The sequence below is a fragment of the Pleurodeles waltl genome, chromosome 12 (genome assembly GCF_031143425.1).
Source record: "Pleurodeles waltl isolate 20211129_DDA chromosome 12, aPleWal1.hap1.20221129, whole genome shotgun sequence".
NCBI classification, from domain to species: domain Eukaryota; kingdom Metazoa; phylum Chordata; class Amphibia; order Caudata; family Salamandridae; genus Pleurodeles; species Pleurodeles waltl.
Window position 1 is genome coordinate 238,957,655 of NC_090451.1, and position 25,290 is coordinate 238,982,944.

General features: G+C 46.5%; 1 protein-coding gene across 1 annotated transcript in view; it reads left to right on the forward strand.

Moving 5' to 3' along the window:
• AP1G1 (adaptor related protein complex 1 subunit gamma 1) overlaps window positions 1-25,290 on the forward strand; it is a 707,422-nt gene that overhangs the window by 257,397 nt on the left and 424,735 nt on the right. Inside the window, exon 8 of the mRNA XM_069217071.1 lies at window positions 11,856-11,936. Coding sequence (XP_069073172.1) covers window positions 11,856-11,936 — 81 coding nt within the window. The remainder of the gene's footprint in view (window positions 1-11,855; window positions 11,937-25,290) is intronic.

Here is a 25,290-nt window from a genome sequence, read left to right on the forward strand (position 1 = left end):
TCTTATTATTATCCATGCAGCGCGATTGCGCTCGTTTTGTTTCATTTTCAATTTCAGCACAATCACACTGTGTTGTATATAGCGCAATCTTGCTTGCTTTTTTTCTTTTTAATTTATGTGGCATGAAAAGTCCGTTAGGAGTTTACACCACTCTAATAGCTCTAACTTGAGCAAATGTGAGATCCTTTGCATTTATTGACCAAAGGGGGATGGGTATGCCCAGACGTGGGTCCTGTGCTCGCCATGCCACTGGAGTTAAGCTAACCTGGCTGATGACTGGTCATACCCGTAAACTGGTTCCAGGATGCTTGTTTCCAGTCCAGAGAGGTCTTGGCCTGGCAGTTTGGGCTGGACTGTTCCAATGGGGAGCAGGGTCAAGACTGATTTGCATATGGCTGGGTCCAAATTGGAATGGCATGTGTTTCAAAAAAACAATGGATTTAGGCTGAGATCTCTGTACTGGCAGAGAATGTTTGACACTGTTCAGCTTTCCGTCCATCACTTGATCTTTTTGCAGGGTGCTTATCAAGGTATATATTCTTACGGGGTGATGACACTGAGCAAAACTGGAACAAAGCTTGGAGCTTTAACTGCTGAATCTGTGAAAATTCTAAAAGGATTTACTGAGACAGAAGAAGAATGTGACTTTAAAGACGTAGAAAAATACCTTGTGCGGAAAACGAGTTCTGTCACACGTTTGATCTTCGGTTCAGGGAGTTAGAGATCAGACCCTCTAAGTGACCTTCCACCAACATCCTCTTCTGTGCATTCACATTAAAAGAGCATTCTACTTGATCAGAGAAAGATCTGTGTGAATTTGGTTGGGGAGATATTGATGGGGGTGCTAAAACCTATAACATTCCTAATGCCTTTACCCACAGAACCTACACGTACGTGTGCTTGCAAAACCTGTGCTGCAAAAAGTTGTCCCTGTTGATATGCTCTTCTCAAATTTTCAACATTCTGCAAATGTACCACAAGTGATTACCGAAACTAATAAAGTGAACTATGAAAATGTGTCTAAAACAGGAGTGATAAAAATATAATTTTTCATATTCAGATCATAAGCATTGTTTGGTGTATACATAAAAGGATTAAAAACCATTATTTTTGTTTCATTTATATATATATATGGCTCTTATTCCTCTATTATAGCTGCGTTTTGGAAAATGGCAGAAGGGTGGCTTTGAGGAGTTATTTTCTGACTCTAGTAAACTACTTAAACCCCAAAACACATGTTTTGACACCAAAATAAAGTGTATAGGTCTCATGGTTTCTGAAATATTACATTATCACTGCAACACATCTGCCATTTAAAAAAAAAAATGTTGTCCAGAAAAATTTGGCCCGGATCATCAAAGTTAACCTAAGGTAAAATTGCTTCTCTAATGATCCAAAAACACAAAATCAAAAACTAAAATCTCTGGACAACACTTTTTTACGGAGTTATATCAGGTGGCTGGGATTAAACTCGAAGGTCTCAGAGGTCTGCCATGCCATGCACCCGAAGGCACTGATGGAGCATGTCCCCAAGCTCCTCGCTGATGTGGGATGAACTCCATGACAATCAAGATCTCAGTCGCTTGGAAGGTACTGGGCACAGTTCATGTACTCACACCCAGTGGTCATCGTCAGGTGAGTCCCACCACTAAAAGAAATCTAATCTTCGACATCACCATGCCTGTCGAAGTCTTGTGATAATGTCAGCACTTTAGGCATTGTGCTTTACGAGAGCCTGATTCCCAGGGTCTTCTCTGCACTTCCCTGACTCACAGAGCAAGAGCGGCCCCTACCCTCCTGAAAGAAGTTTTGAGGCCATGCACCTCATATTTGGATGACCCAGCTCTGGAGTCCCACAGGCTTGAGAGGGGATCCCCTCTGGATCCTCGCTGGCGGGTTTGACCTCTGTGCCAGTCCGGCCCCATGGGTCGTGTGCTGGATCCAGAGCGGAGTTGCTTGCAAGACGAATACTTTTCTCTGTGCTGCTCCAATGCCAACGCTCCTGGCACTGCTGATGACCCATGGCGGCACTATCCCCATCCTAATTCCCGACTTCGACATGGAGCTGGACAGGCTTTGTCTACCTCAGTTCTAGTGGGGACCAGAGCCAGTGCCTTTTTTTCCTTTGATAGGCTTGGAGATATTGACAAATGCGAGGGTTCTGAGGACCCTTATGGACACTCTAGGGAAAACTGGTATGAGGAACTGGTGGAGGCCAGTGGGTTAAATACCTCACTGGACACTGGCTTGGTTTCTCATCCTGCCGTGGCCATGGAGTAGGGAGCCGTATTCACTGTAGTAGGGTGGCTGAGGTCTTCGACCTTCAGATACCCTGCGCAGCACTCCAGACGAAAGTCTTGATAGAAGTGCTTTAGGCGGGAGTTTTCCATTGTGAACCCTTACTTCATTTTAATGAAGCCATTTCCAATTTCCTACTCTGGGCCTGGTCAAGCCCTGCTCATGGCCTTTTGTGCATGGGACAAATGCCCGCTGCCATCACCGGCGCCTGGAAATCCCAAGCTCCTTATTCCTGCCTGCACCTCTAGGGGCAACCCTTGCACGTTCTCTACTGCTACACCGGATACTGGACAGAAGAGGATGTTTTATTCCTTCAGGCTTGTGCTGTGGTTCAACACCAGGTGCCTTTTGGGCCGATAATCCCATATGATCTGAGAATCGGTTGCTCAAGTGCTGCCTAGGATCTCGGAGGAGACTTGAGCCATACTTTCCATAGCTATTGCTGATAGACACACAGCAAAGTTCACCATACAATGTGGCCTTTGACGCCAAGCCTGGCTGGGCTGAGAACCACAGGCTTTTCAGGGAATGTCCAGGCCTCATTTATAGATGTGCCGGTTGATGGCTCTTGTCTTTTTGGAGTGAAGATGGACTCTGTGCTGGAGCGCTTTAAGGACAACACAGCTACGACCAGGTCCTTAGTCTTTCTCCCTGGCCCCTCTTCAACCCAGTCTGCCTTCCGTTACCACAGAAAGGGTTTCCTGATGCATCTCTAACCTCTCAGCTACTACAGCCAACAGTCTTCCCAGCCTTTTTGCTGCTGAGGACGCAATTTCCATAGACCACTTTGGACAGATAACCAGCCTCCAAACCCCTTTAGTTTGCCTTCTGACCAACATGGTCATCCGGGTGGGTGGGAGGAGGTGGGGGGTGGGGTCAGGAGACTCCCATCACCTGCACCACCACTGGAGATCAGTGACATCAGTCCATTGGGCTTTACAGATCTCTCAAAGGGGCTACTCATCCCCTTTGACCACCCCTTCACCCATGCCTCACACATACAACTGGCTGACGGCGGAACACCTCTCCCTGCTCTATGGCAAAGGGAGCCATCAAGAGGGTGTAGGCATCAGAAGTAGGTCATGGTTGCAGTTCCTGCTACTTAGTGTTCCCCCAAAAGAACAGAGGCCCTTTTCTTATCCAAGACCTGTGCCTTCTCAATCTTTCTGAAAAAGCAGAAATTTAAAATGCTCACGATCGCTCAAGTCCTGTCCACCCTGGACCTGAGAGACTGGATTGGTAGCATTGGACTTGCAGGTCGCCACGCCTGCCCACAGACGTTACCTGCGGTTCACAGTGGGTCAAGAGCACTGTCAGTTTACCCCGCTCCCTTCGCTTTTATGACCGATCAACCAGATAAGAGGGAAATGCAAAACATCTGCAGTGGTGGCTGACGAACCACGATTCGCCAGTAGCAGACCCTCTCCCTTCCCCAACCAGAGCAGATAGGTAGTGACAGATGATTGGCCATCTGGAAGAGGTGGAGATCAGAAGACTATGGTCTCCAGTGGAGTCTGGGCTCCAACTCAAGCTATTGGTACTTCGGGTGATCCACTTGTCATTGAAAACCTTTCTACCTTTGATCAAGGAAAGGCTGGTGCAGGTGTTCAAACACCGCCATGTGGTACTGCAACAAGAACGGCAGGGTAGAATTGTAGCCCTTTTGTCAACAGGTTCTGCATCTGTGGACATGGCTGTAAGGTCAGGACATTTCCCTGGTGGTTCAACACCTGGAGGGCTCTCTGAACGCCCGGGCGGACAAACTCAGTCAAAGAGGCCTAGCGGCTCACAAATAGTGTCTCCATCCAGAGGTTGTGCAAGTTCTCTTTCAAAAGTGGGGAGAGCATTGGTTAGGTCTATTCACCACTGCCGAGAATGTGCAGTGTCAACAGTTTTGCTTGCAGAAGGTTCAAAGCTGGCTCTCACTCTGCAACGCTTTTCGTCTCAAGTGGGGCTCTGGTCTCCTGTATATTTTTGCGCCAATACCACTCCTGCCCGGGATTTCTCAAGATGATCATGAATGACCTGACCCAAGTTATTCTTGTGGCTCTGGATCAAGCACTGATAGTCTGGTATCCCGAACTGTTCAGTATGAGCATTGATTCCCCGATCAGGCTGCCTCTTTGAGATGATATTCTGTTGCAACAAGAGGGGAGGGTCCTGCTCCCAAACCTGAGCTCTTTTAACCTTTGTGTATGGAGATGGAGCAATGACAGTTGACCCTTTTCAACCTTCATCCTTAAGTCTGTGGTGATGTTATTCTGGTAGCCAGGCAGCCCTCCATGCTTATAGAAACATCAATCCTCTGTCAGCACATCTTTCTCAGGTTTTTCTGTTAGGCCATTCTTTTTCCTAGCTGGGCTCTGTTCTGAGCACAGCTAAAGGTTACTTATCAGTCATCTTGCCTTTTTTGCTGTTGCTGGACCACCCGTCTTTGTTCATGTCCCCTGTTGTGGCTAGGTTCTTCAAAGGCTTTCAACATATGTTTCCTCCCAGGCCATTCATCCTACCCCATTGGGATTTGAACCTTGTTTTGACTTTCTTAATGTGTGCACCCTTTGAACCCCTGCACAATTGCCCTCTTGAGTTATTGACCATCAAGACTGCTGTTCTGGTGGCCAGGAGGGTAAGCAAGTTGCAGCCACTCTCATCATGCCCTCCTGACACCACCTTTTATCTGGACATGGTGGTTTCCCAGACATGTGCTTTCGTCCTTCTGGAGGTTGTGACTCCTTGCCATGTAGGCCTGAATATCCCCCTGCCTACCTTCTTTGCTCCACCTCACCTCTCCAAAGAGAAGGAGAGACTCCGCTATCCGAACCCAAAAAGAGCATTGCCATTCTACCTTTATTGCACATAGTAGTTCTGGGTGGATGATCAACTGTTTGTGTGATATGTGGGGGGAGAAGAAAGGGAACGTTGTGCAGAAACAGATCATATCAAGATGGATAGTACTCTACATCAAGATATGCTACACATTGGCCTAAAAACAGTCCCCTGAGGGCTTGCATGCACATTACATCAGAGCGAAGGCTCCTACCGCTGCATTAACCCGCAGAGTCCTTGTCTGTCAGGTAGCAACATGGGTATCTCTTCACACTTTTACAAAGAACTACTGCCTGGGTACTCTGATCCTTCATGACGGACACTTTGCCTGTTTGGTCCTGAGGACTTTCTGGTTTAAATTGGCTTGCAGACCCACCTCCGGGGAAACATTGCTTGGGTATCTATTTTGAGGTAAGGAATCCGTGACTAGAAGTCTCTATCAGATGGACAGGTTACCTACCTTCGAGAAGGCCTTATTTAGTAGATTCAATCTAGCCGCAGAAGTTGAGCATTACTTCTTATGACAGTCTTTCTTATCAGCATCACTTCTGCAGGCCTCCTGAGTGAATTACAGGTGCTCTCTAGGCAGAATCCCTACACTACTTAGGTAGCTGAAAAAATAGTATGGAGGACTTGGACTGCCTTTGTGCCAAAGGTGGTATCATCCTCCCATGTCAGTCAATTAGCTTGCTGACGTTATTAGCTCTGCCACACCTCTTGATAGACTAGGACCGTGTCGATTGGCTTGACCCTAAGTGAGCTTGAGTTTCTACATTGACCATATGGGAGACTATGGTATGGATAGTTAGCTCTTTGTGGGATTCACTGGGATCAGGAAAGGGATGGTGGTGCAAAAGAGGATTTTGCTGTTTTGGTTAACCCTTTGCAATAAAATATTTTATTATCTGGCTATGAAGGAACTACCAGACTGCCTGTGGGCTCATTCTTCTGGGGCTGCCGTTGATACAAAGATATTATTAAGGTGGGCTATGGTTCTAAACATCTGCCATTCTGTGATGTGGACATCGGTGCTCATGAGATACTACTGCCTTGGAAGGGCCATTTTACCTGTTTAATCATGCATGATGTACTGATCCAAGTCCACTTCTCTCTTCCTCCCCCTTTTTTTTGGCGAGGGGGCTTAGTATGGTGATATCTACTCAAAGGTGGAAAAATCTGTGGTTAACACTATCCTATCGCTCTTTCTGATGGGAATTCTTTCTGACCTCACTGCCCTCCCAATCATGTAAGTTCTGCCACAGAAATAATCACAAGTTTGAAAAGCCGACAGATTGTGCAATTTTCTGAAGCTGCAATGTTACCTTAGGGAAGTGAAACCACATACATCAAATAGGTACTCCACAGCAACTTACAGGACCAATCTTCCAGACTTGAGGTGAGTATGGGGCAGGGTCCAAGGCCACACCAGCAGGTGACCTGGGGCAGCCTGCGTGATGCAATGGTGTATTCAGCGTCGGGTGCCCTGTTGAAGTCAGTGGGGATCGCTCCAGTCAGAAAGAGGCTGCAGGTGTGGACTGGGGGTCCAGTCCACCAGAACCAACAAGTGGGTTCAGGTCTTGTGAGGCTCAGAGACATAGGGGACACATTTGGTCCTTTTCTCCTCGGCCCGGAACAGCGAGTGCAGAGGTGTAGTGGGCCATCTGGTTTCTGTCCCTGGAGCTGGTCACGGTAGAGGGGTCCTGCACAAAGAGGCTGCAGGCATCACTGTGAAGGTCGCCGTGGGGAGACCCACAATGGACTTAGTCTCTGGAGGGACTGGGGACTACACTGCTACCGTTGGCCCATTACAGACCGGGCTAGGAGGGTACAGCTGCAGTGGTGCTGTCAGACTGGCTCAAAAGGTTTGCGCAGTCAGTCACTGTCCTTCAGTTCGCGATTCATAAACTTGAGAATGTTACAGTGCCTTTTGATTGCTCAGAGGGTTAATCTGTTCTGTATTGGAAGCATTGCCCCTGTTTCAAGGGTTTAGATTGGCCCCTCTGCCTCATTGAGCCCCGGATTATTTAATCTTTATTTCAGGGTATGGTAGGGTTTCGCGTCTTGTTTGTCTGGCCAATCTCAACAGTTTTCTACATCTGCATTTCATCAGATAACTCCACCAGTTTGACTCCTTCGGGGCCTGACCTTCGAAGCGTAACTTAAACTTTGTGACCATTTTTCCTGAAAATGCTGAACTGGTAATGGAGCGCACACCCTTTCTGTTTTGTCTGCTTTACCACGCAAAGTACCTGCACACAGGCCAACATTCGATATGCAACTTATGCCTGTCTCCAGACCACAAGGAATCAGACTGCAGCATGTGCAAGACCTTCAGGTTGAAGAAAATACTTCAGGACCACAGAGCTCATTGCCTCAAGATGTCTCACAGAGCCACAGACAACACTCAAACATTTTTGGTGAGGAGCATACCCATGTGCAACCATATGTTGAAGAGGCCTTTTCCTGACAAATGTTCTGGATTCTAGGTAGAGCTCAAGATGCAGAAACGTCCATCTGCTCAACCCAACTCAATCCGACCAAAAGACCTTTGGCTTCCGTGGTCGCAGAATCTGAGGCCCTTTGTCCACAACTACTGTTTGGCCATTGTTGAATCCAGGAAAATGCCTTAGACGCCCTTCCCCTGGGCGCAGCACCAAAAGTACTTGCCAAGCCAATAACTTCAGCATCGGCCTCTTTGGACAGAGACTAGCATTCAATGCAGCCTCTACCTTCTGTGCTGGTCCAGCAGTCAAGTCTCACTACCTTGACGTCGACAGTACCTCACTCCTCGTAGCTGAAAGCTTTGGACCCAAAAACCTTGGAGCCGATAATTACAAAGACTTCCTCTGGAACGCATTCTGCACAAGATGCAGGAAAAACTGGACAGTCGACAAAAGGAAATACACACACAGATCAGGACTGGCTGCATACTTGCAAAGGCTTCCTCTCCACCACTCAAAATTAAGCTAATTTTTGAGGAAGCACTGGAAATGTCTCTTCCTTCTAAGAAGAAAACTGTGGACAAAGCCACCAGCTCTGCCTTTCTTCCATGCCCTTCAACACCTCCATCTTCACCATCGCCTCATTCTCCTCCACCACTATCTCCACCTGAGGACCCCTTAGTTATGTCACCTCAGGCAGGCACTGATGGGTACGGGGGCCACAAGGAAATGATCCATGGGCACATGTTTAAAAGAAACCCATGTAGATAAAGATCCTGACCTTTAACCTGCTCGACCTTCACCACCTGAGGACTCAATCTCTTATCAAGGGGTCATAGCTAGGACAGTAGCCTTTCACAATGTGGAGTTTCACAGGGAGCCATTGGAGGATGACTTCCTTTTTGATACTCTGCCCCTACACACAGAGCCACACAATTGTTTCCCATGTTACAGGGTCTGCTTTGGCATACTGAGGATATTTATATGGACCCTGTTAGGGCTAAGGTTGTAACACTTAGAGTGGATGTAAAATATACACCTGCAAAATCTGATCCTGTCATCATTAGAGGACAGTTACTGCCAGACTCTCTAGTTGCCACCACATCATGAAAAAGAGCCATCTCCTAAGCCACTGGAGACACACCTCCTCCAGATATGGAGAGCAGAAGCATAGACACTGTCAGGAAAACGGTTACAGCTTAGACGACTAACCACTGGTGTATTGCCAATACCCAGGCTCACTTGGCATGGTACGATTGGGCTCACTGAGACGAGATGGAAGAATTACTTCAGTATTTTCTAAAGGAGCATAGAAAACGTGGTCAGCAGTTGGTAGCAGAGGGACAAACCTTCTCAAACACCTTCATACGGTGTGCACTGGATACAGCAGACACTGCGGCAAGGGGAATAGACTCCAGTATTCTCCTACGGCATCAAGCCTGGCTCAGGATCTCTGGGTTTGAACCCAAAGTCCAACAGGGTGTCTTGAACATGCCCTGTGACATGGAACATTTGTTTGGTACTCAAGTAGACTGTACTTTGGAATAATTAAAGAAAGGACAGAGACTGCTAAGGCCATGGAAGCTCTATAAGCGCCTTCTTCCCGGGGGACTGTTCGTCACCCAACCTACCATGGGGCCTACAAGTTTATCTCTTCAAAGGCATCCACCTTGCATCAAAAACCATCCCCAAGGTGCGGTCTCTTCTTGATCCTGTTCCTCATCACAGAAATAGTGGGGTGCTCACCTACAAGACCTCACAGGGCAGGGCCTCTGAGATGCAAAGCACCAATCTCTCCAGATCAGCTACCTAGCGCTTCAAGCTGTTCACCTAGCATTGAATGCATATCTACCTCACCTGACTCACAAGGATGTTCTAGTCAGGACGGACAATATGAGTAGCCATGTAGTACGTGCAGAAACAGGAGTTGACAGTCTCTTTGACTGTTGCACCTCTCTCGGACTATCTGGAATTGGGCTCTACATCACAGCATGTACCTGTTAGTGGAATACCTTCCAGGAACATACAATGACTTTGCAGACCTGCTCTCCAGGATGCTGCAACAAGTCCATGAATGGGAACTCCACACACAAGTCCTCCTACCGTACTTCCAAAAGTGGGGGTTCCCTCAAATAGACCTTTTTGCCAGCAGAAAACACAAAATGCCTAGACTTTGCCTCCAGGTTCTCACACCCACTGTCCATTGGCAATGCATGATGGATGAGTTGGCCAGGGATATTTGCCTATGCTTTTCCGCCTCTCCCTCTGCTTCCATTCCTCCTCACCTCTTCTTCCATTTCTGGTTTGGAGGCTCAGGCAAATTTCTCTTACAGTGATCCTAGTAGCTCCCACTTGGGCTTGTCAACCTTGGTTCACAGCACTTCAAGACCTCTCTATAGTTCCACATGAGAAGCTTCCCAACAGGCCGAACCTTCTCACTCAGAACGAAGGACAAATGAGGCACCTAGATCCCACAACTCTGAACCCAGCAATTTGGCTCCTGAGGAAATACCTTTTCGTTACCTTAACTTGCCACCAGAATGTATGGACATTCTTCAAGAAGCACGTGGACCCACCACTAGAGCCTGTTATACAGCAAAATGGCAGCGTTTTGTTTGCTAGTGTCACTCAAAGCTAATCAAAGCTACGGTGAAAGACGTCTGCTACCTACTTATTCACAAAAGGCAAATTTAGCCTACACTTCTAAACAGTTACATCTCACTGTTATAGCTGCCTACCTCCAAAATAGACAGCACCTATGTCTGTTTAGCATTCCAGTCATTAAAGCCTTCAGAAAAGGACTCAAGTTATCCACCAAGTGATCCCCCTGCGCCTTCCCGAAACTTTAATATTGTACTTACAAGACTCATGGGTCCCCCATTTTAACCTCTTCACTCTTTAATTACATTCTTGGAAGGTGGCATTATTAGTCACCATCTCTTTACTTAGGTATGTTAGTAAGCTCCAGTCTTTAACCTTGGAGGAACTCTTCTTCCAAACACTCAGAGATAAGGTGGTTTTCCACACCATCCCAAAATTCCTACCTAACGTAGTGTCCCAGTTTCATCTCAGCCAATCTATTGAATTGCCAGTTTTTTTTTTCCCTCAGTCAAAATCTTTTGCGGAAAGAGCTCTCCATGCATTAGGTGTTAAATGAGCACTCATGTTCTACATTGATAGATCTAACACACTCAAAGAGTAAGCAACTTTTGTCGCCTTTTTCACCACCACACAAGGGCAACCCTATGTCCAAATCAGGCATAGTCTGATGGATAGTAAAGTGCATTTAAAGCTTCTGTGCCAAGGCTAAAAGACCTTTACCTGTTCCACCCAGAACAGAGTCTACTAAAAAGAAATGGAGCAGTCTTGTCCTTTTTAGTAAACCTTCCCATTGCTGACAAATGCAAGAAAGCTACATGGTCCACACCACACACATTCACCCATCATTACTGTGTGGATGTTCTAGCATGCCAGCAAGCTAATGTAGACCAGGCAGTGCTCCGTACCCTTTCTGAAACCACAGCAACACCCACAGATTAGCCACTGTTTCTTGACAAGGTACTGCTTTACAGTCTTCCCCACCCCCCTCAAACACCTGTGGCCGTTACAGTTACTAACATTTATTAATTTCACCATACATCATCGCATAACTTGCACATACTTTAAACTACTTTTTCACCCATCTCAGGGAAAACAATCTAAAACAGTTGATGCCCATGCGTGTTATTGAGAGAGAGTCACTCGCCCTCGAGCCTTGAAAACCTTCTTTGAAGAAAAACAGCTTGCACAACTCCAGACCCAACTATAGATAGCAGGAGTATGCAGAGCATGTGACTCTACAGCACTGCATGTTACAAACAGATACTACAGGTTTAGTAACATAGCCCTACTTCCTCCAATTAATACCCAAATGTAATTTTTATTTTTGAAAGGAGACTTACCAAAAGCAATTCCAATATGGTATATGAATTCACAGCATGTGAATCTATGGGAGTATCAAGCTGCAAATCTGACAGGTAAATAGTTTTATTTTGAGTAATAGTTGAAGTTAAATATGAGTGCATTATATGAAGGTCAGGAGAGAAGTTTGTAAATAATATGACAAACAGTGTATACCTCAAAGAGATGCTATAAAGATAGTCTCACAGGGATGTGGGCTAGAGATTGAACAATGATGAATGGAAAGTGTTAGCAAAATCCATAGCAGGAGTAGTTTAAAGAGGTGTATACCATATATGTCAAAGTGCTGTTGAAGAATATTAATTTTCAGTGATATATTTACTGTTCCAGGTTCGAATACTTCGGTTACTGCGAATCCTTGGTCGGAATGATGATGATTCTAGTGAGGCAATGAATGATATCCTAGCACAGGTATGATTAAGGAGATTTGTCCCTAAGGGTGCTGGGTGAGATTAAAGATGTGAGCCTGCCATTCATCTGGCACAAAGAGGTATTTTCTGTGAATAGTCATAAAAATAAGCTTCCTTCTGCTTTTTCATGATATTTGTGACCATTTTGACATTGGATGAATCAGTTTAGAATTTTTTTTTTTTTTGAAAATGCTATTCTAGTACCCTTTTGTTTGGCTATATTGACCACATATAGTTTACTTTTTTTCTTTAAAAAAACAATGCTATGTTAAAAATATAGTTTAATAATTGACAAACTTCTTCAAATATTTTTAAGTAAAAATAAAAGCAAACTAGTGCAATGTGGCTAGATAGGTCAGTGCCTGCAGACAGTGAAAAACTGACACTGGTCCTCTAATGAAGTGAAATACACCAGTATCCCATCATGGCTTTTCAGAGACAATTGATTATTTTTATCTGGATCCTCTGAGCTGGACCCAGAAGCACTAAGTTGACCCTTCCAGGCTTTTTTTAATGGCATTTACAGATTTTTATATTCACTTAGAAATCTTTAAATGTTCTTTCTGCTACAGGAAGAAAGCTGGAAAGGACCCACAAGATCACTTCATCATGTGTTTACCTGATATTTATTGTCAAGGTAATTGTTCCCACTGTCTGTAAATTTCAAGAATAACCCTGAAACACAGGGAAAAGATCATCCCTCATGGATACTGAGAGTAGATGGTGCCCTAAGCCTACATCCAGGAGTTCTTGTGATTGAGAAGAAGAGGCCCATATTCATCGACTATTTCCAATATCTGATGACGCACCGAGAGGAAGATGCATGAACAGATCTCAACAGTATGATCACAGTCGGTCATGATTCATATTAGGTTGCTGCAATCTGGTAATACAGTGTAGTGTCTCTTAAGGAAACCAGACCTTCAGCACCAAAGAACTCCATTAGATTTAAGTAGCATTTAATAGTGAGTCACACTTCTCTACATGGTTTGACACCCTGGATCAGGAGATCGAAGTAAATAAGGCATGCAGCATGATTTAGAATACTGTAGGGCCTGCTTCCCAACTAGAAAAGTAACATTTCTCGTGACTGAGAGTTTGAACTAGCTATCTTCTAGGGGGGAAGCCACCAAGATGGCAGCTTTGCGAGCCTAGTCGACCACTCACCATCCTATAGGGGCTACCAGGCATTGGAAATGTTGACACCACACTGAGTGCCCTTAAGAACTAAAGGGCAGGGATGTGACATGCCCCCCACCCCTCCTGCGGGCCTCCGCACCATGAGGTTTTTGACCTGCCTGATATGAGGCATGGAGCCGCACCCTCTGGAACGGACTGGCGTGGAGCCCTAGGCTGTATCGGGTCTCTCGAATTCTTGGGTGAAGAGAGGCTGGACGATTGGCAAGACCTTCAGTTGAGGCCCCAACGGATGGCGCATGATCACCGGGGAGGTTACTGAGACTCACTGGGAGGTTGGTGCTGACTGCACTATGCTACCCGTCTGCCCTGGAGCTTGGTAGGGCCTCCTAGAGGAGCCGCAGAAGACGTGACTGCAGCACGCTGCCCGCCTTGCACAGCAGTGCACATGAGGTGGCCCATCTTGATGTCGCTAAGGGTGGCATAGACAATACTGGTCGTATCTCCCCTCCTCCGAACCACCTTCAATACTGGTACATGGAGGAAGTGGCGATTGCCATGCGGCGGGCTGACTCAATAAATTAATTATATTTGCAACTATTCACTTTAAGGGTCTCAAGGCACTGAGGGGGTCGGACCTCCATGTTCCAGTTCTTTGCCGTGAAGGATCTTTCTCTGGCCAAGGTCTTTCGTATGCAGGGTACAGTGGCTAATGCTTGTTGAGCGGAGAGGTCTGGCCGGATTGGGGGGGGGAGGGTAGAAGGTGATGCAGTGGTTGAGGTAGGTGGGTCCTAGGTCGTGAAGAGCCTTCCACGTGTGGATGAGGAGTTTGAAGTTGATCCTCTTCTTGACAGGGGGCCAGTGGCGGTCCCCTAGGTGCCTGGTGATGTGTTTGTGGCGGGAGGCATCCAGGATGAGTGTGCCGGAGGCGTTTTGAATGTGATGTAGTTTCTAGCCTAAGGGTCCTCTCCCACAACACGATTCAGAGCTGCAGGGCCCAGCCCAGTACTCCCCTTCTTTGCATTGCACTGCTGCCAAAGAGGACCCTTGTATCATGCACTGGACCCCCTATGGGCGTTACCCAGTGCAGTATCAGAAGTTTGAGGTGGTGCTTTGAATTCTTGTCTCTGGGCTAACCTTCATGTATGCTTTGCCTCAGTCGACGCCCTAATAGCCACAGGGTTTGCTAGATCAGAGGCACCCACTGCCTTCCCACTGCCTTCCCACTGCCTTCCAACTATCTTCCAACTATCTTCCACCTTCCTCGGTGCCCTTCATAGTGCATGTGTTCACATCAGCTTGGTTGCCCATTGTCCTTGTTGGACAGGATACCCTGCGAACTCCGCGAAACTCAAGGCACTCTGTCCACTCCACTGTAGGGGCTTGAGTGACTGGTCGAGGGGGTAATACGTTAGGTTTCACCCTCCCTGCAAGTGCACCTGCCCCTCTGGTTCGCTCTATGGTTCACCACATACCAGACAATCCTGCTCTAAGCATGACTGACGTGGGGGGGAGAAAGACCCCTCACCTGTAAGACCTATTGCTGTAGCATACGCCGTTGGTCCATTCAAGAAAGTTTAACAAGATCTTACAAGTGGTCTCGGACATTAAATTATCACTTGAGCTGAAAATGGATGCTTTGGGGATTGACATGGCTTCATGCACGAAGACCATAAGAAGTTTAAGCGAAGGGTGGAGATGCACTCAGACCAACGCTTATCAAAGTGGAATTAAGAGCTCCAGGAAGAGGTGTGCTACCTGAAGAAGCATGTCGAGGAACACAAGAGCTGACACTCTGGCCGCCAAATCCCCCCCTGACCCCCCTCTTGCTGTCGACCCCTCCAGTGCACCCCCAAGTCCCATATCTATTGAACTACACGGATAAGGGCCACATTATGCAGGTAGCACGTCAGCATGTCTAAAGGGGCCCTGGGCAGTAGATATTTTCCCAGACTACACTGCGGATGTTCAGAGTTGCAGGGCCTCTTTCCTGACAATGTAGAGATAACCCCAGGACCTCAATATCAAATATGCCTTGCAGTTTCAAGCCACCCAAAAGATCATTCACGAAGGTCGTACCACCTATTGTGCAACTCTGGAGGAGGCACAGCACTGACTCAATGGTTTTGGAGGTTGCTGCCCCACCCGCAGAAGTAGACAACCATGGCGCCTGGCAGGTGAGGAGGTGCTGAAACCCCTGAAGTGCAGAATGGAAGACTAGTTCCATGATGCATTGTGTCAATCACTAATCTCTTGGCTGGAACACAATACCAGCTTATGACATGGAATGTTCGAGGCATGGCCAGCTATGTTAAACGGTATTGCATTCGTCGATACCTAAAGAGGCAAGGGGTGCATGTTGATCTCCTTTAGAAAACCCACCTCTCCTCTACTGCTGTGGAAGGAGTGCGCAAAAGATGCTGCGGTACGGTGGTTGGCGCAACTCAGTGTAGATATGCCAGGGTGCGGTCTTAATATGTGACGCTCCGGGGATGTCTCTCTCGTTACTGTGCACAAAAACTGACCCAGAAGGATGGTATGTGGCACTGAAGGGAATACTTAATGGTTTCTCCATCGCCCTTGTATCCTTACATGCTCCTAACTCTAACTGCACATCTTTTCTCAACTCCTTGACCCCTGCTTTATTGCCTGACACACAGGCTTCATGCTACTGGGGAGGGGACTTCAGATATGTCCCAGATGTAGAGTTAGATTGATCTTATTTACAGGTCCTGGTGCTCGGTTTTTCTCGCCCTTTTGAGACACCTACAACAATGGATGGCCCACACACGCGCACTGGAGGCTTGGGGCAGCCTACCCCTGAAGGACAGGGAATATTCTTATTAATAGAGTTTGCATGATCTCCACATCAGGATCAATCTTGTTTATTGCAACCTTGATGCACTTTCTAAGGTGGCAAGGGTGAAATACCTTGAATGGATCTCCTGTGACCACAACCCTCGCCTGGTCTTCTTGTCTTGGGACTGGGGGCAGTCATGCATACCTACTTGCCATTGACTAGTAGAGGCAACCCTCTCGTACTTGTACTTTGCGGAAAACCAGGCCTCTGCTTTGGATGCCCAGGTCGAATGGGGCACTTTTTAAGTGGTTCTCCGTGGTGTGGCCATAAGAGTGGTACATGGCTCTAAATTAGTCCTGTGGCAGGAGTTGCACTGCCTAGAGGCAGAAATTGGGGCATGTAAAACTGTTCCTGCCTACAGACTGGACAGTCGCTGCCCCATTATCATAGGTGAGGCTCTTCCATGCTACTGCATTCAAAGACCTGGGTGCCCTGGACCAGAGCATGTATGGCGAGAAAACATGCAAAAGCGGGACAGGTGGTAAACTCCTGGCCAGGCTAGTCCAATCTGATTCTTCTAGGGTAGTGATTGCAGCCCTTATGGATGTATCTGATTCCTTAGTTCATACACAGGAAGTGATTAACTTCACTTTCTGCTCTTACTACAGCACGTTGTATGCAGCCACGGAGGACACATTTATCACCTCAGACCTTTTTTGAGACGCTGCAGCTCAAAGGATGCCAGCGTCTCACCACGCAAACATGGAGGCCCGGCTGTCAGAGGATGAAATCGCGCGAGTGATTAAACAATTGGCTTGTGCGAAAACTCCAAGGGCAGATGTCTGGCCGCTGAAATTTTATGCCACCCTTAATTCACACTTTACCCTTCGTCTTCTCCAGGTCTGAGTCTGCACTCAAGAGGGGGATCCTTCCTTTGTCCGTGAGGGAGGCTGTCCTACCTAAGCTGGACAGAGACCCTCTTCTACTCGGATCCCATTGCCCTCTATACCATCTTAATACAGATTACAAGAGCCTGGGGAAAGTTTTCACCAACCAACTGAAACCTGTAGTCCAACATTTGATCGACCCCAATTAAAACTGGTTCATACCCGGTCGAAATACCTTCCTAAACCTGTGGCATCTTTTCATTTTACTGGACTGGGCAAAGTCACTCCAGGACAACTCCCTGGGTCACTTCCCTTGACATTGAAAAGGTGTTTAACACTCTGGAGTGGGCATACCTGAAGGAGGTTCTCAAAAAGCTGGGTGTGGGTCCACAGTTTTTGGCTTGGGTTTTGCTGCTCTATAACTCACTGCTGGCTAGGGTAAAAACAGGTGCCATTATATCTGCTCCATTCTGCATCGAGAGGAGTATTCAGCAAGGCTGCCACCTGTCACCAATTATCTTTGCACTAGCCATGGAACCGTTATGTCTTCGTGTCAGGGACCTGGATTGGGATATCCGGGTTTGAGACAGGTGGTATATAATCTCATCTATATGGATGACGCCCTGGTGTACCTCAGAGATTAAGCGAACAACATCCCATACCTCATCAAACTCATGAGCTTCTTTGGGAAGGCATTTGGGCTCATGGTAAACTGGGACAAGTCACAACTTTTTCTCCTGACAGTGACAAGAGATGACCAACGATGAGGCCTTCCCAAATCCCCTTGAGCTATGATACCATTAAATACTTGGAGGTGCGGGTGTATCAGTTGGGCACAGATCTGATAGACGGCAATTTAGGGAAGATGCTAAAAGCGATATGGAGCTGTATGCCCTTTTGAATCAGCCTCTTGCTCTCTCGCATGGGTCACATAGTCATTTCCAAAATGTTGCTGCTAACGAGACTGCTCTACTTCCCTGCCATACCTACCCTGTTGTCTAAGGGATTGTTTTCAGGACTCCTTTCACTTTTGACCACATAAATATGGGGTAAAGAGATATGGTGGGTGTCGATCTCCAAATTGCACGGCCTGTTGCCTGTGGGCTCCCCTGAATTATGAATATTATGTTGCCGCAGCCCAATTGCACTGTCTGGTTGGTATGTCCGAGTTGGGTGGCATTGGTTTGGGTGGTCTTCTACACCAGAGGCATACAGTGGTTGCTGGGCTCTGACTTGTTGGTTCCTAAGGGGGAAATTAACATCCTCATGCAGGTGAACAGAGCCTGCTTGGCCACCTGAGGGGGGTGGGGGCAGTGGGCGGGGGACGGCAGCTTGAAGGGGGTAAGCTATTCAGAGACAAGGTCCAATATTGGTTTGAAGGTCTAGTAGAAGCCTATTTCATCTCCCTGGCCTATTTTCTGATCTGTGCAGCATTCACGAGGCACCTGCATTGGGTCTGCAATAAAATTAATGATGAGCCAGATATATCAAATTTCTTACAAACACTGCTCACACATGGGGGTGTAAGGTGGCTCAGCGAGCCATTTACTTCTGTGTACAGAAACTTGCACGCGGATAATACCGCACCACTTCATTCATTGAAAACCGGTGGCCCTCTCCTCTAGATTGATATCCTTCGCCACCTTGCCGTGTGCCACTCACTCTTCAATGTGCCTTATCACTGCTGATGAGGGACTAAATCTCAAATTCCGACCTTCGCTGGCCTTAAAAATTGTGTATGAGTGAATCAAAAAGGAGAGCGTGAGAACGCTGTTGGTACATAAGATCTATGCCCAACTCCATCCAAGGGTTTTTATGTGTGCTATAGAGTTCAGTAATGCCTATTTTAACGTGCTGGTAATGGAAAGCATTGGCATTTTGCGGTTCACCATGGAAAACAACCACTGGAAGTGCAAAGTGCTAATCATCCCTAAAAACTGTTCGAAATGCCTGCCACCTGGAGCAGCACATCTAAGAAAGTTTGTGACTTATGCTGTTTAAAAAAAAAAAAAAAGTTTTTCTAGTGACAAGATATTGTTACTCTTTCTTTGGTTGGTCATGCACATGGGCATCAGCTCTGTGGTTAGATTTTTTTTTTTTTACCATTGGTTTTGGGTTTGTAAAGATTGGGCTTTATGTTCAGCGCCTAACAGCTCCTTTTGTCTGGCTTCTTCGACTCTGTAAAGTTGTTGACAACTTTCACTCTTCAATGCTGCAGACGGTCAGCCGACAACTGGGCAAGCTTTGACTCCTTCAGCAAGGGCCTCGGCTACTTCTCAGGGTTCCTGTCTTTGGCTCCCTTCTGCTTGACAGTGCCTGGTTAGTGCTGCCCCTAGTGTCATTCCATGATCCCCTGGACTGACTTCCCCTAGATCTGCAACCTCTGCCTCTCCCCTGAATACGACAACACCATGTGCCAGGCCTGCCTCACCTTCTGATTAAAGAAAATCCTTTGGTACCGTCATGAGAGTAGGTGAGTCTATTGGTGTATGCAGAGACATGAGGAAGATGACACCCTGCCATCTCCAGGGAACACAACATCTAGGAACAGGGGGTAGCCAGACCAACCACAACACCTGGTGGTCAGTTCATTGGGCGATTCCTACAGTGAGGTGATTACAGATCCCATGACTCCGACTGGGAGTATGGCCCTGTTACAGCCATTGGCTGCACAACCACGATGTGTTCCTGCAAAGCACCACTCCTCTCTGGATTGGACATAGAGTCCAGAGACTGAACTGTATCCTGACTGTTGCACAACTGCCTTCGTGCCATGATCGACACTGACAGAAGGCCTCAGAGATAACTCTTTGAACTGACAACACTCTTGTCTCCAGCCACAAAGCTTCCACCTGAAGCATGACCTTCCTCTGGAGCTTCTGGCCCTTCAATCCTGATGCTGAAAGGCCAGTTGGCACCAAAGGCAGTACAGAGGCCTGCCATGGCACCTAAACAATCATTGCCAAAACCACCTTTGATGACAAAACCCCACTCTGCACTGAAACTCCACTAGGTACGAACACCATCGATAACTAGTTCTGACGTTTCGGAACAACCCATTTTCCAGTGTCTTTAAGGGGAGCTCAGTGCCTGCCAAAAGACACTCTTGATACCCCTGCGGACAGGGAAGTTACTAAAAAGCCCCCGCTAAATCCTCAGGACACTTTGCCAAAGAAGTGAAGCTGTCTGAGGAGCAGATTGCCCTGGAACCTATACTTCCTCCACGGCACAATAAATACAAGGGCATGCTTGCGCTCCATCTCCTCCCCCTCCTCTGGCCTCTCTGGCACCACCACACATGCCTCCTCCATTAGCCTCACCACAAATTTCACAACACACTTCTGATAGAGGGGGAGAAAATAGCCCTTTGTGCCAGGACATAGATGAGCCTTGTGATGCCCTTGTATGACCAGGAACCTCGGGATGACCCATGACTACATCATGGGTGCCCTGCTTGACACAGGGCCTCGCCCCTATCTAGCGAAATCTAAACCAGAATGATACATTTTATCACCAGATAGGCAAATTACTACAAGGTAGTGATGCATGTCATCAAGAAAAACAATGACTTTCTGGTCGAAACGCTCTTAAAAACACAATTTACCCTCCAGTTTCTCCCCATGCTGAAGAGAGTGCACAAGACTGCGCCCAAGATATTCCAGAGGCCCATTCAAGGCATAGTTGTCGCTGCTAGAGTAGTTAAAAAGTATAAAGCTTCGCCTAACGACCCGCCCCGTATTTGTGGGCATGTTCCCACCTACCCACTAGTGGTCCACACAGTGTGCAATATTAAACACCGTGGTCAGGAATTCATGGCTGAAGGGAAATCCAATTTCTACCCTCTGCTGCGCTGTCGATGCAGTTGACTCTGCTGCCATGGGTATTAACACCAGAATCCTGGTCTGCTGTTGTGCCTGGCTCCGGGTCTCTAGCTTCTAGACAGAAGTCCAACAACATTTGCAAAACCTGTCATTAAGAAAACATCTGATTGGGACCGCATGTGGATCAGATGTTAGAGAAGCTTACAAAAAAAATGGGCACAGATATGGCCAGAGATGATGGGGGCTCTTCAGGCACCCACACCACGGGGCTCCTTTCGTAGATCAATGTACAGGGGTGATAGCACAATCACATCTCCCAAATCTCCCTCATCCTGTCAAAGACAGCAGCAATACTACCCTCAATCAACACGGGAGTACCTAAAATGTGTTATAGGACTGCAACCTCACCAAGCATCCCACCACGCAACACTAGGGCAGGGGAGTCAACACTCCATTTTGTCATCCCCAAGAAGGATGGCTCTGTTGAAGCAATCCTCAATCTCAGTCCAAGTAATCCACTCAGGACACTTCCATATGGTCACCCTACAGGATGTAATTCCTGTTATACAGCAGAGTGACTTTATGACCGCTCTCAACCTGAAGGGCTCTTGCTATCGTATACCTATCCACCTTGCTCATCGCCACTGCCTAAGATGTGTAGTAGGCGGTCAACATTACTAGTTCAAGTGCTACGTTCATGGTCCCCCCCCCACTGCCCTTAAAGTGTTCACAAAGTGTCTTGAGGTGATGGCTGCACACCCCAGGTGAAATGACATCCATGTCTTCTCATACGTAGACTGTTGGCTGATCAAGAACGCATACTCAAATAATGAATTCCCTCCTTTACCAACTTAGAGCTTACCGCAGCCCAGCAAGAGTGCAGGTTTACCAGCAGCTATTGCCTCTTTTGTTAGCCAAATCAACTGTGTGAACATCTGTCCCCCTTTTAGGTATGATGGTCTCACACAGGGCCATTGTTCCCTAATCCTGCTTACCCATGTGCCTCTCCAGCATTGCCTCTCTATGTTTTGGTCACAAGCTCAGGATCATTTGGAATATCTAGTGCAGATACAAACCAGCACTCATTGCTTTCTGCAGTGGTGGAAGAGCAACAACCTGTTGCAGGGTCCACCCTTCTTAGAGCTGATTCTTCAAGTGACCGTCACCAAGTGCTCATCTTTTTCGGGCGAGAAGCGCACCTTCAACTCCTGACAGCCTGAGACACGTGGTCGTCACAGCAACAGCACCCACAAAACAATTACCCCAAGCTGTTAGGGCTCCAGCTAGCACTCAAGGCATTCTTTCAGGAAATTCAGCAAAAGGTAGTCTTTGTAAAAACAGACAACATGACATTACCTCAAAAAACAGGGTGGCATTTGTTCACCACAGCTACCAGCGTTAGCGCAGAACATTTGGCACTGGGTATTCACCATCGGATACATCTCCAAAAAGAGTATCTTCTGGGAGTGGACTATAACTTTACAGATCTGCTAAGCAGGATGCGGCAACAGGTTCTCAAGTGGAAACTCCACCCACAAGTCCTACTCCCCTACTTCCACCGAAGGGGGGATACCTGATGTTGACCTGTTAACCAGCGCTTAAAAGCCAAAGCTTCACCTCTAGGTTCCCACAGTCCATGGGCAGTGCACTATGGAAGAACTGATCAGGGATATTTGCATATGCTTTTCTGCCTCTCCCACTCATTTAGTATGTGGTTTAGAAGGTGTGCCAGACTTCCCTCTCTCTTATCCTGATAGCTACCACTTGGGCAAGGCACCCATGTTCCTTCACCCTCCTGGAAATATCAGTGGTTCCCCATGAGATGATCCCAAGTGGGCCTGACTTTCACATGCAAGACCATGATAAGATCAAACACTCAAACCCCAGGCAGCTCACTCTAGCTACATGGTGCCGGCGGTCCTAGAGCTTGGTTACCTCAGCTTCTCTCACATCCATCCTTATAGAAGCATGCAGACCCATGCTTGCAAGTACAAATGGTTTGTCCACTACTGCATTCCTAAAAATATAGGCCAGCTTAAACCTCCAGCGGTAGTATCAGGCTTTGCATATACATCCATACTCCTACACCAGACTGCTTTAGCCGCCTACATGCAAAATGGAGAACACAATTCCTTATTCAGGATACCTGTGTTCAGAGACCTCATGAAGCGTCTCAGACTGGTTATTCCACCCAGAGTTTGCCCCGTTCTGGTCTGGAACCTTAATTTTATTCTCACCAGACTAATGGCCCTGCTCTTTGAACATCTACAATCAGGCCCCTTACAGTTTGTTTAATGGAATTGAGTATTTTTTGTCTATCACATCCTTAAGACGGGTTAGTAAATTGCAAGCCCCCACTCTTGAAGAGCCTTTCTTTCAGGTTCACATGGACACAGTTTTCCTTAGAACCAGTTGCAGCTTTCTTCTAAAGATGATATCTGCATTCGGTCTCAACCAAACCATCAAGCTTCCGGTGTTCTTCCCACAGCTGGACTTTGTAGAGTAGAGGACATTTCATACTCTTGATATAAAGCCTGCCCTCATGTACTATATCGCAAGAGCAACAACTTTTTGCAATACTCAACAGATTTGTGTTGCCTTTTCCAAACCGCTCAAAGGTTCTGCTCTCCCAAAGGTGGGTGTAGCTAGATGGCTTGTCAAGTGTATACAAAATTGCTATGCAAAAACTAAAAGAACTCTGCCTGCCCCACCCAGGATGCATACCACTCGCAAGAAAGGACCCTCTATAGTGTTTCTATGAAACATACTCATAGCTGACCTCTGTAAAGCAGATAACTGGGCCACTTCACACACATTCTTAAAACACCACTGTGTCTTAGAACACCAACAAGCACAAGTTGGCTCTGCTGTCTTGCAAACTTTTTTTTCAGTCTTCTGCAGTGTCTTCCTGCTAGCCAGCGCTTAGGGAAAAACTGTTTTACAGTCTATGCAGAGCATGTGTATCTACAGCCACACATGCTGATAATGTAACATGTTACTTAATTTGTAAGCATCTGTTTGAGGTGTGTAGATTCACATGCACCCACTCATCTCCCAGGAAGCCTTTGGCTGTTGCTGATAAATACAGTTTTTTTCTCACTTGTAATTTTCTTGCATGGTTATTTTCTTTTCTACAGTACACTCCATCTTCCTACCCACCCGCAGTGTGGAAAACAATAGAACAATGGAGCCTGTTGCCCATACACATTAACAGCCAAAGGAGGAGTCACTATACCTTGTGACTCAAAAAACATCTTCAAACAAAAGCAGCTTGCAAACATCAGAGTTCAATACTAGATGTTAGGGGGATGCAGAGTATGTAAATCTACATTACTGCACGCCACAAACAGATGCTTACAAGGTAGGTAACTTATTCCTTTTTTGTAATTTTTTTTTTTTTTACTCTTATCTCAAAATTGTGTTTGTCAAAACCACCCTAAACAAGCGTTACTTTCAGACAGTGGTCAATACCATTGAACATATAGGCTTGCAGGATATTTATGTTAAATTTGCCTGATTTTCAGTCCCGTCCTTCCACTACCGGGGAGCCTTTTAGGACATTTTTAAGCACAATGTATCCTTGAGAGAAGACAGTTTTTGCCACATCCAGCTGCTTGCAATTTATCTCCTCTTCATGCAGTATCATGTATTTTTCAGGTAGTTACAACATGCATTTCTCCTTTTGTTACTGCTTAAGCAATCTTGAAGTGTCTGTTTATAAATACAAAGTGACTCTTGTAGCAATTCATGATTCTCACCTGGTGTTGTCCTCCCAAAAAAAAAAGAAAAAAAAAAACTACTGCAGGGAGTTAATTTTCATCATGGCTGTTGATGAGGAAGTGTGCAGCAAATGGCTTATTTTCAAAAACAGGGTACTTTGAGATGGAGCTGACATTTCATATAAACGTTTTGAAACTTTGAGTAATTGAGTTAAATTCTCACCTAGTTCAGACTGACAATACAATGTCTGTCCTATCTGTACAGTTGAGGAGGTACATGACCATAATTCTTTCCTGTAGAGGGCTTTAAGACTGGAATCTAAATCACTGCAATTCAACACCCAGGCATTTAAAAAGAAGAGGGTGATGCTCTCATCAAGTCCTTTCAGGAAAATCAGGAGTGAGTGTTGAACAGTTCTGCACGGCAAAATGTTCTCTGTGACTTTCTACAGACCAACATCTTTGCTCTTCATATGGACAACAAATAATGCCTATACTTAGTGTTCCAGTACTACCATCCAGGTTTGAAGGGGGAGGCCTTTTTGGTCAATTAGTTAGGAAAGTTTCTGTACGTCTTTCCACCAGTACCCTCCTTTCTTCGATTCTCATCAAGCAGACATTCTTCAATCCATGGAGGAGCCGATGGACATTCTGAAGGAAGCCACATGTCCATCTGCGTAAACGTTTAGGTGGAAAAGATTGTGTTTGGTGTGCCAAGTGGAATATCAACCCTACCAAGTGTCAAGGCGAAACATACTTCCTTATTGGATCTGTTTGGCCAAGTCAGGATTGCAGTTCTCTTCCAGTAAGTTACTGTGCAGTCATTTTTGAAAGCCATTCATACTTACTGGAATTGTCATTCACATACCCTTTTCCACATTGTCCCTGTTAATAAGGGTTTCATTAAGATAAAATCTACAACCTTCTTCCTTGGAACTTCGTGTCATCCTCTCAATACTCATGAATTCTTTGGTCGAACTAGTCTGCAAAA